At 42.6% G+C, this 11,574-nt stretch overlaps 1 protein-coding gene across 1 annotated transcript in view; it reads left to right on the top strand.

Moving 5' to 3' along the window:
- Positions 1 to 9,414, top strand: part of RECK (reversion-inducing-cysteine-rich protein with kazal motifs) — a 76,774-nt gene extending 67,360 nt beyond the window's left edge. The window contains exons 18-22 of the mRNA XM_008578088.1: positions 1,951 to 2,143; positions 3,430 to 3,640; positions 5,781 to 5,854; positions 6,656 to 6,811; positions 7,795 to 9,414. Coding sequence (XP_008576310.1) covers positions 1,951 to 2,143; positions 3,430 to 3,640; positions 5,781 to 5,854; positions 6,656 to 6,811; positions 7,795 to 8,016 — 856 coding nt within the window. The 3' untranslated portion in view covers positions 8,017 to 9,414. The remainder of the gene's footprint in view (positions 1 to 1,950; positions 2,144 to 3,429; positions 3,641 to 5,780; positions 5,855 to 6,655; positions 6,812 to 7,794) is intronic.
- Positions 9,415 to 11,574: the final 2,160 nt, after the last annotated feature.

Below are 11,574 nucleotides of genomic sequence, written 5' to 3' on the forward strand. Positions count from 1 at the left end.
AGCAGAGAACGCGAGCGCTCCCGCCGAGGGTTCGGATCCCACATACAGACCAGTTCCCGCTCACTGGCTGAGCGAGGTGTGGGCGCAGCACCAAGGGTTGCGATCCCGTTGCCGGTCCCGGTCCGGTACAGGCGTGACACTGAGGGTTGCGATCCATTGCCGGACACGAAAAAAAAGACAAAAAGGAAAAAAAAAAAAAACCACAATTGTGTACTATTTTCCATCTATCAGATTGGCAAAGATAAAAAGTTTGATAACATAATATAGGCAAACAGGTACTTCTCATATAAGAGGGGATTGAGGAGGATTGTACATCTTCTGTGGAGGGTAATTTGACCAAGTCTGCAATTTTAAATGCACAGACCCTTTGGATCAGCATATATAAATGCTTATATAAATCCAGCATATCTCTGGCAGGGTAAATAAGGAATTGGTAGTAGTGAATGCCTCTGGGGAAAGGAACTAGGTGTCTGGGAGGAAGGATTTATTTTTTACTATACACTATTGTATACCTTTTTAGTTTCATCATGGGCTTATATTATCTGTTCAAAAAATAATTGTTTAAAAGAGAATAAGTTGTATTTATTCATGAAATATCTACTGATGTACCAGGCGTTTTTCTAAACATTAGGACACAAAAAGCAAGTCAGACCAAGTCCCTGCCCTGCTCATGTTTACTTTCATTTGCTCCCAGATCCTCAGCCTTTTCCTATGGTCTTCTTATTTCCATATATTCAAATGGATCAAGTTTTTCCTCCCCAAATTTCTCCTGATATACTTGGTTCTCATCCCTTCTATGTTAACGGATAACAAAGTTATGTATATTCTTTTTCATTATTTGTCTTCGAACATCTTAAGCCTCCACAAAACCATAACTAAATGCATTCTAATTGGTTATGGTGGTGATTTCAGTGCAGTAGGCTTATCCATAAAAAGAGTATAAGTAATTTCCTTTGAAATTAAAATAATGCTAGTTACTATAGTCTTTTTTATTTTACTGATTAATATTTATACATCATACTACTTCAAATACCCAGTGAAAGCTAAACATTTTCATAGGTCTTATCTTCCTATAGAAAGTTATGTATACCCTTTATAAAAATTAGGAAAGCAGAAAAGTATAAAGTAGAAACAACAGTGGTGCTGGCCAGTTAGCTCACTGGGTTAGAGCACAGTGCTAATAACACCAAGATCCAGGATTCCATCCTTGCACCAGCCAGCTGCCAAAAAGTAGAAAGAAAGAAAGAAGAAAAGAGCCATCACCTTTAACCCCCGTGAAGGAGTTCAGGAATTGCGAGTGAAGCAAGGTCCAGTTATTACGAGGAAAGACCAGCTTCATGGTGGCGTTCTCAGTGATTTGCAACCAGCCAGCATCAATCAGTTCCTCAGTCTTGTAAGCATAGAAACCTGAAATTTTTAGGACATAGAATAAAGCCTTTTCTTAGATAGACTCATTTTAGCCAAGCTGTAAATTAAGCACCTTTCGTTTGTTATTAACATGCCTCCAGTGTTGGACCCCAACCCAACTGTTGGCCTCGTATCACAGCACTTCTACCCCATGCATGTATCCTTGGCTCCCGCCCTCAGGGTCACCTGCCATCTCCCCAGCACCCTACTCCTCAAGCATCATACCTGCGTTCATGTCTGCTCTCTCAGCCTGGCATGCCCGTGAATCTGGAGTTACCCTTCAGGCTCCAGCTAAAACACCATCTTCTCTGATGCTTTCTCCAAGTTCCCTCATCAGAATGACTCATTCCTATGAGTATTTTGTATGTTATTTTCTACATTATACCTACTTTATATGCATGCCTGACTCTCCTGCTCTACATAAGCTCCTTCGGGACAGGACTGCTTCCATTGATATCTCTCCCTTTTTCCGCATTCGCCTGTGCCTACCCCACCATAGTCCCTCTCTACATTGGCTCATGGTGCTACATTCATCTTTTTCAGATGTATACCCAAACCACAAGTCTGCCTGACGACTTTTGATAAATTTGGATGTAACCAATATGAGTGTGTGCCAAGACAGCTTGCCTGTGACCAGGTTCGCGATCCTGTTTGTGACAAAGACCACATGGAGCACAATAATCTCTGCACTTTGTACCAAAGAGGAAAAAGCCTCTCTTACAAAGGCTCATGCCAGGTACAGTTGTTTGGCTGACAAATCAAAGTACAATAGGCATACAATTGGTTTATGATCTTTTACAGGTGAATCAGCAGTAAGACCACTTGAAGGTCTTCTGTAAATCCTGTCAAATGTAGAGAACCCAATCCTCCACTAAAAATGAGGACTGGCTCTTTCTCCTAACTCTGGAAGGCTGCCTTGCTAGTGCGTGTGCCTTTGCACATCTAGTATACAAGCAAGAATAGAGAGTGGCTTCTTGCAGCCCACTCCTGGGAAAAGAATTTAAAGCTTCACACCCCTGCCATGGTCAACATGACTTTCACTTCTCATAGCTCTGTGGGCCCTCACCAGAAAACAGACCAGGAAGAAAATGAGTTAAAACAAGAAAAGAGCTTTTTCACTTTTCCCACCACAGTCCCACCTCCTGTGGTCCTGAAAAGCAACTGAACATTTCTCTAAGACTTACTGTCTTTTTTATCAGCTTCTCTCTCTGTCTTTTAGGGTTGTGGAATCTGCATTCATGTACAAAAAAAAATAACCCCAAGGAAAACCCTTTTGGGGCTTCCCGTATGCACCACTGATTTCATGCTGGCCCTTCTTCCTGGGGGTTTCCTACCTTTGGGCCCAGCCCACTACCAGCTAACCCCTGACACATGACTTCTTCTCATTCCCTGGTCTTTATGATTAGAAAAAAATCCCCTCAGCTTGTCTCCCTAGGCTTGTTTTCTCTCAAAGCCTCTGTTCCAGTTGCACTGATACTGTCTACTCTACATTTCCAGTCTTCTCTTCCTGTTTGTTCCCTCTTCCTGGCCATGATTTTTCTCTGATATATTCCTAACCTATCCACAGGTCCAGATCTGTCTGCCTCACTGATCCCTCCACCCTTCCCGCTGCCTATTCTATACCCAGCATGAAATGATAAGGCCTTGCATTTGCATGCAGATTGATCTTGTTCTCTTCAAACAGGCACTTCTGGGATACTAATAGGTGGGGTGGTGGTGGGAGGAGGTGGCAGGGGTGGTGGGGCTGTGGCAGGAGGGGGATTTTTATCTCATATTAGTTCACATGGAATGAGCACCCAAGTCTCAGAGAGGCTGAGAAAAGTAATCTTTTCAGTTCATCCCAAGATAACCCTATTGCTTTCTGCCCCCCTCTCAGCCTACATTAGGAGCTTAAGAAGGTCTCCACAATTTCTACCTGTGTCTTTTTTCCTTCCTGAAAATAGGGAGATGTGTTCTATACCCTTGGTTAGCAAAGGTGCACCATAGAGGTTTCCAGGCTAACTGTGATTTGTTTGCCTTCAGCCCTTCTGCAGAGCCACAGAGCCCGTCTGTGGGCACAATGGTGAGACCTATAGCAGTGTGTGTGCTGCCTACTCAGACCGTGTGGCAGTAGATTACTATGGGCCCTGCCAGGCTGTTGGGGTCCTCTCAGAGTACAGTTCTGTCGCCGAGTGTGCTGCTGTGAAGTGTCCTTCACTCTCAGTGACTAGATGCAAACCCATCATCCCACCCGGTAGGCTGGCAATATTTGGGGTGGGCAGGGGTGGGATGGGGAAGATTTGCTTATCCACCTCCAGAGAGTGAGTCCTTGAGAAAAGAGTTGACTAGTTTATTTAAATTTTTCAAAAAGTCTTGAAGGGACTTTTATGCTGATTAGGAACATTATTCTGGGTTGACCTCTAAAAGCTATGAATTACCTTAGATATCAGCTGGTCCTGTGATTTTAAAACAATACAGCAACCTTTTTTCAAACAAAATCTTACACCAAACACCAGTATATAAACAGATAAAGGAGTATGAGGGTACTTCAAAAAGTTCATGGTTAGAGCGTGATGTTGATATCCCAAAGTCCAGGGTTCGATCCTTGTACTGGCCCGCCACAAAAAGAAAAGAAAAGAAAAGAAAAAAATTGTGGAAAAATAGAATTGGAAGATAAAATGAATCTTCCCATGAACTTTTGAAGTACTCTCATATAGTTGCCCCTTTGTATCCACAGGTTTCACATCCCCAGATTCAACCAACCTCAGATGGAAAATATTCAGAAAAAAAATAAAATAAAAAATAACATACAACAATAAAAACAATACAAGTAAAAAACAATACAATATAACAACTCTTTACATAGCATTTACATTGTATTAGGTATTTTAAGTAACCTAAAGATTATTTGAAGTGTATAGGAAGATGTGTGTAGGCTATATGCAACTTCTCCATTTAATATAAGGGTCTGGAGCTGATTATAGTATCTGAGGGGGGTCCTGGAACCAATTCCTTGTGGATACTGAGGGATGACTGTTTGATTACTAAAATGAGGGTTATTAGTTTAAATGCATAGTGTTTACTTACTACAGTTAATGAGTAATGAATCAATAATGAATGAATGAATATTGAAGTCATTTTGATGAATAGAAACATTTGAAATTGAGAGAAACAGAAGATTGTTGTGTTAGATTGGCTTTAGCATATAATTTAATTGTTTTAGTTGCATATAATCAGGAAAGTCTTGTTTCACACTGTTGTGAGCAGCAATAGTTTTTTTGAACAGCTTTTCTTACAATCTCACACTCCTCAGTTTCAGAGGTGGCAGAAGAGACTTTATTCCAAGTCTGCATAGAACAGGTTAATCTGGAGTCTTAAGTTCATTGCTCTACCCATTAATTCATCAAATATTAATTATTGAGCTTTCACTACATGCCAGTTTTCTAAGCACTGAGGACACAGCAATGAGCAAAACAAATCCTTTTTCCTCCTGGAGATCATGTTCTGAGGGAAGTGACAGACCAAACACAAATCACAGTGCAAATCCATACTAAGTTCCGGTGGCAACAAGTCCGTGAGGTGAAATGAAGGGGGAGGATTAGGAGGGCCTGGGGTGGAGAGGTTGCCAATGGATGGGTTAATGAAATATAGTATAGTATTATGTTTGATTATAACATATTTTTTATGGTTTTTGAACAGTTTAAAATAATTTTTAAAATTAAATTTGAATCAAACACTCGTGGAACCTCTGAAACACCAGCTCCCTTATTTTGCAGACAAAGGCCCAGAGAAAGCATTTACCTTGGATCACACAGTGAGTTTTGAGGCAGAGTAGGGTTGGGCCTCATGTCTCTTTAAAGGCCAGCTCTCTCTGTGCTGTCTACACCACAGCTGCCTCACCCTGAGAAGTGCTGAAGGATGAAAGCAGGGATGGAAGAAGGATTTTTGTAAATGTACATATTATAAGACCCAGGTTGGTCAGGGAATATATCTAAAGCTGCAGTCATCAGGATGGACAGCTATAACTCTCCTAGTCCCAAATGAAGGGTTTGTCATTTCACCAACTATTTTGAATTCTCCTTGTTTCTTTTTTTTTTTTCTTTTCCCCTTTTTGTCTTTTTTCGTGACCGGCAACGGATCGCAACCCTCAGTGTCGCGGCTACCCTCAGTGTCGCGCCCGTACCGGACCGGGACCGGCAACAGGATCGCAACCCTCGGTGTTGCGTCCGCACCTCGCTCAGCCAGTGAGCGGCCGGTCTGTATATGGGATCCGAACCCTCGAAGGGAGCGCCGCCGCGCTCCCAAGCGGTGCACTGTAGCAGTGCGCCACCAGGCCGGCCCAGAATTCTCCTTGTTTCTAATTCTGAACACATAAAACGGTTTCTGTTATACAGGTGCTTGTTGCCCATTATGTGCTGGGATGTTAAGAGTTTTATTTGACAAAGAAAAGCTGGATACCATTGCTAAGGTAAATTGTTTTATATGCCAGGTACTGTTGAAACCTTATTGCTAAACTTCTCAGTAACCCTAGAGAGTAGAATATACGTCTCTGTTTATAGCTGAAGAAACTAATCTTCAGAAAAGTGATTTGCCCAAGGCCATACAGCTCACAATCAGTAGACCCGGGTTTGCACTCAAGCTGGCTGGCTCCCAAGCCTACACTCCTTCCGTCTACACCCTGGCTGTGCACCTCACAGTCAGCCTGAGCCTTTCTTAGGAAAAATCACCTACTGGCATAGTAAGTGTGTAGTTATAGGCTGAAGGTAGAACCAGGGAGCCAGAGACTGGTAGATGCCCAGATGGTGTCACACCAGTCCCCATTCCTCCTGATGGGAACGTCTGGAGCCTGCCACCTTCCCAGGATAGTTTTGCCACTTTCCCTCTTCTGTGTGATCACTTTTGCTGCTCCCGTTTATGGAGACAGGGCTCCAGGAAGAGAGTAGCCAACACTTGCCACCACCTAGGGAATTATCCCCATTTTGTTTTACCTATATTTTTACAGGAATATTGTAATTATTTCTCTGTGGCCTCTAGCTCAGAACAGTCACTTTTTAAAGAGTGCTTCTAATGAGAGTATTTATCTTGGCTACAAAGCTCCACGGTTAGGCAATTGAAATGAACCCTGGCCTAGCAGAGCTGGGTTGGTCTCCTGCTGAGGGGTTCCTCAGTCAAAAGAGCCTCCTCAGCTGGCAGCCTGGAGCAAGGAAACTTGGACAGTAATAGGGAATTCTTCTTTTCTTCAGGTAATAGAAATGTTTTCTATTCCTAGGTAACAAACAAAAAGCCAATAACAGTTCTGGAAATACTTCAGAAAATCCGCATGCATGTATCTGTCCCACAGTGTGATGTATTTGGATACTTCAGTATTGAGTCAGAAATCGTGATCCTGATCATTCCTGTCGATCATTTTCCAAAAGCTTTGCAGGTAGGCTTCAGCACACATTGTGCAGCCTTCTTGTCACTTTCAACTTTGGTGGACTTAGGAGGGGGTGGCCACAAACCAGGCCTCAGGAAGGATCAGGGGAGAAGGAAATGGAGGCATTTGAAAAGTTCAGCCGGGCAGGAGAGAGAGAAGCAGGGCAGTCTCTGAAGGACTGAGCACTTTTCCAGGCATCCGAGGCATGGGACATCTGTCACACATGTGACAGCAGAATGCAAAGGAGCCAGGGGAAGGGAGAGGTTAAGATAATGCAACTCAGACTGTGCAGAGTTGGGGGGGTCTGGGAAATTGTTGAATCAAATCTGCCCATTGTGCAGATGACGCAGCCCAGGCCCAGGGAGGGAAGGGACTGGTACAGGTGATGTGGTGACAAAGCCAGGATAGACTCTGGTCGGTCTCCTGAGGGCTGTGCTCCCACTGTGGTGGAGGACCCCACCAGATCTGGTTGTATGGGCCCCAATTTTTCTTTCTCACAATCTAGACACATGTGGAACCCCACTCGTGTAGGCCCAAGCTTCAGAATCACAGTAATGAGGGCTCAAGTGAAGGAGACGAATGCAGGCGGCTTGTGAGCTGCTATCACTTTAAGTCAAATTGCTTCCGTGCTCATGTTTAAATAGGCATTGAAAGTACATTCACCTCCTATGACTATATTTAACAGTGCAAAGATCATGTTTAAATGTGGATAAGAGGTGAACAGGATTGTGTAGAAATGAAAACAGTTGATTGATTAGGGCAGTTGCATTGTGATTGCTTCTTTTCTGACTTGATTTCCATTAATGCTGTTATATTTATATAATAAACTAAGACAACAATAAAAAGTTACTTTGGCTAAGAAAAGAACAATAAAGAGAAAGCAAATTGCCTTTGAGGCCACACTACTTTTGGGACATGTGGAATTTGTCTGGCTTGACCTTTTCACAGGTTCTGTGGTTTTATATTAAAAGAATCTTATTTTCCACTCTCAGATTGAAGCCTGCAATAAAGAAGCAGAGAAGATCGAATCCCTTATCAATTCTGACAGCCCTACTCTGGCATCCCACGTCCCTCTCTCTGCCCTCATCATCTCCCAGGTGCAGGTCTCTAGCAGTGTGCCGTCGGCCGGCATTGGGGCCAGGCCACCGTGCCACTCCTTCCTCCTGCCCCTTAGCCTGGGCCTTGCCTTGCGCTTGTTCTGGACACATAACTGACTGCCCATGAAAGGTGCAAAATGGTCCTCAACCTAACCTTTCTACCTTGTGCAAGACATTCGGGATTGCTGGTTTATAGCTGAATAGTGGCCAACTAAAGCACAAGTCACCTCTGTTCACCACACAGTATTTTTTTTTTTAATCTGCCAATATTAGTAGGGTTTTTGTTTTGTTTTTACAAATGTTAAAATACGTTCTTCCAAATACTAATGAAAAGAGGATGTCTCTTTCTGGTGGATCACTGCCTTATGATTTCCATTTTGCTTACTAGATGGGTCCCCTACTCTAAAGCAAATTTAATATCACTGATAAATGAGTTGATCACTTTTTAGAAAGATAACTCACTTTACTATCAGGTTCATGTCACGGACACTTCATTTCAAAGTTCCTCTAAGTATTAAGGTGCCCCTTGTATTTGTTTTTGTTTACAGATAATTACCTACTCTATCTAGAAGCTAGGGGTCCTAGTGAAGAGCCCTGCTAAGAGAGAGTATGAAATTAAGCATTTTTGAAATTAGAATGTAAATCATCAGGCAAATTTCAGTTAATTTATAGAAATTTAATTTAGGACTCTATCTATTGTGTTAAGCAAAAGCGAGCTGACTAAATGTCACTCATATAATAATATGTTGTGACAGTCTCAGTGGTCACTGATTTGTGTTTGTGTTTGTGACTTGTGAAAGGGAGATGTGACATTGCATCAAAGCGTCTTGCATTATGCAATTTATATATTAACCAGATATATATTCTTTGGTATTCATCCGAGTTAAATTTAGAGTTTTTAAACATCAATCTTTAAACCAGTTGCTGCTATTTATATAATTGCCAAAAAGTGAAATAATTAGTAGTTCATGTAAATAATACATGATTTTTCTATTTTATTATGAAAAAGGTGAATAGCCATATTTGTAAAATGACAATCATGTGTGTTAACCCAGGACTTTCCGTTCATGAAAACACATTTGCTTTTTGTGATATGCACAATGTAGATAAGTGTTCTGTCTGACTTTCTTTTTTGATATAGAATGATAAAGAATTGTAGTTTATATATTTTAAAATTCAAACTGAGTATTAAAATGTTTGTATGTTGTCTAAGAAATTTAATACCATGAATGTGTTTCACAGTTTGAAATAAGCTATTCAATGTAATACTTGTTTATATGCACCTGAACCTAGATTTTACATGAAGTATTTTTTTCAGTATTATATGTACTCTCTGAAATACATAGGGATATGCTTTTTATACCAAAATGTTGTTGAAAAGTGGGCACTTAAAGTTTTCAGAATATCTCAGTGCTGATGTAGCATGTTGGTTGCAATTGCTTTTTTCTGTATAAATGTCTTCAATGCAATATACGAGAAAGCTTTTCTATTTTAATAAAAATAATTTTTATATGATCATGTGTACTTCCAAGTAATGTGGACATTCAAAATGAGACCACTGATCACCCTTAGGTGAGCTGTGTCCTTTGCTCTGGAATAAGAAGTCATGGAGTGCTATTATCCCAAGCCAAGGGCACTGGGAGAGCAAGGCAGCTAGAACAGAACTGGTCAGACCAGATCGAGGCGGGACCAGAGGGCAGGCAGTGAATGGCAGAGAGTCAAGGACAAATTTGCTCTGGAATAAGAAGTCATGGAGTGCTATTATCCCAAGCCAAGGGCACTGGGAGAGCAGGGCAGCTAGAACAGAACTGGTCAGACCAGATCGAGGCGGGACCAGAGGGCAGGCAGTGAATGGCAGAGAGTCAAGGACAAAGACTCCAGCTCTAGGCCTTCAGGACACAGAGCTTCAGTCCTTCCAAGACCAAGGAACAGGCTAGGCAGTTCCTCTCCCCACTGTGTTGGGCCTGATGTTCTAGCTCCAGGAGACATCCTGGGGCAGAGAGAACTTTGGAATATGGAGATGGTGGGCCTGTCGTTCCGACCTGAGAGGTAGTACCAATCACCTCAGCCTAACTCCCCAAAACCTCAGTGGCTTACAAGCATAAAAACTTCTATCTTGTTCCCTTCACATATCCATGGTGGGTCAGCTGCAGGCCTTTTGGACACAAGGTCACTCCAGGACCCATTCCAGTGTCCTCACAAAAGGGAGAAAAAAGATACAGAAAACCACAAGCTGGCTCTTAAGCTGTCCTCAGAAGTGACACTGTCATTTCTGCCTACAATTTACTGGCCAATGCAAGTCACATGGCCGCTCCTGAGTTCAAAGGATGGAGGCGTATAATCTTCCCATGGTGTTTGTGTGTGTTGTTGTGGGGAGATGCAGTAAGTATTTTGAATAATACTTTCTACCACAGAGGTCTGTTCTCATCAGGATAGGACAACAGCCAGGACTGACTAGATTTTTTACTAGAAAAGCAGTAGGAGTTCCACGGTCTGGGAAGGAAGTAAGAGAATTGAGAAGGGTACTTGGCTTTGAAGGAGGTATCTCAAGGGAGAGAATGATGTAAACGCTGGCTTGCTCTGGGTACACAATGATAAGAACGCTGAAAATGGTGATGGAAAAACCAAACCCAAGTTCAGTTCAGGAGATAATGTTTCTCGGTTGCCAGCTGCTGTGGTGGACACCTCGGTGGCCTCGTGGACAGATTACCATGACCTTCCAGCACCAGAGCAGTGGAGTCCCTGCCAGATGGCTCTCCAGGGTTCTGCCCAGGGCCGAGGGTGTCAGTCTGGGAGAGGCCTTGGGATCCTACAGGAGAGAACTGGGACTATGGAGAAGAGAAAGAAATGGGGTTCCTGTGCTCTATATTTTTACCAGGGACCAGTAGGAGAGAGTACCTGGAAGTCCAGAAGAAAGCAGTTCTGCAGGAAGAAGACAATTCAGAAGGTGTGGTAACTGCATGAAAATGGATTCTAGAGAGTCTTCTATGGTCATGAGTAATGAAACCAAAATACTAGAAAAACAGATGAAATACCTCCCTGTCCAGTCTACACATAGTAATTGGGAATGGACCCCAAGAGGCTCATAGTTCTGGCTCGGGTCACATGCCCACTTCCGTGGTAGAGGAGGAAAGTTAGGGGAACTTCAGCCCCACCTAAACCAGATGTAATGAATTCCCCATGGGAAAGAATTCTGTTCCTAGAATAAGCCTCCTGCTAGATGTGTCCTCTGGGGAGTGTGCATCTCTCTAACAGGCCATTAGCTCCCAAACCAATTCAACCTGTGACATTCAACAGCACCTCACCCTCAAGCCGGGTGCACACCTAGAGATGTACACATTAGCCACTGGAGCTCAGTAACAACCAAGGGTGCTTTGTAAGAATGATCTGTTGAAAAAGTGGATTATCCAAAGTGACTAATAATAAAATAACTGTTATACCCAGAGCAAAAATGGCAACAAAGCTCAGAAGAGACTGCAATGACTGCAGAACATTTAAATCAGTTAGTGCAAAAAGAAGCAGGCCCACTTGGAAAAGATTCTGCCTGCCTCCTGTGTGCCTAGTTCCAGAGCCAGTTCTGCTATGGTCTTAATGTTTGTGTCCCTGCAAATTCTTATGTTGAAATCCTAACTCCCTAGGTGATAGTATTAGGAGGTGGGGCCTCTGGAAAGTGAA

Source organism: Galeopterus variegatus, unplaced genomic scaffold (genome assembly GCF_000696425.1).
Source record: "Galeopterus variegatus unplaced genomic scaffold, G_variegatus-3.0.2 Scaffold1628, whole genome shotgun sequence".
NCBI classification, from domain to species: Eukaryota; Metazoa; Chordata; class Mammalia; order Dermoptera; family Cynocephalidae; genus Galeopterus; species Galeopterus variegatus.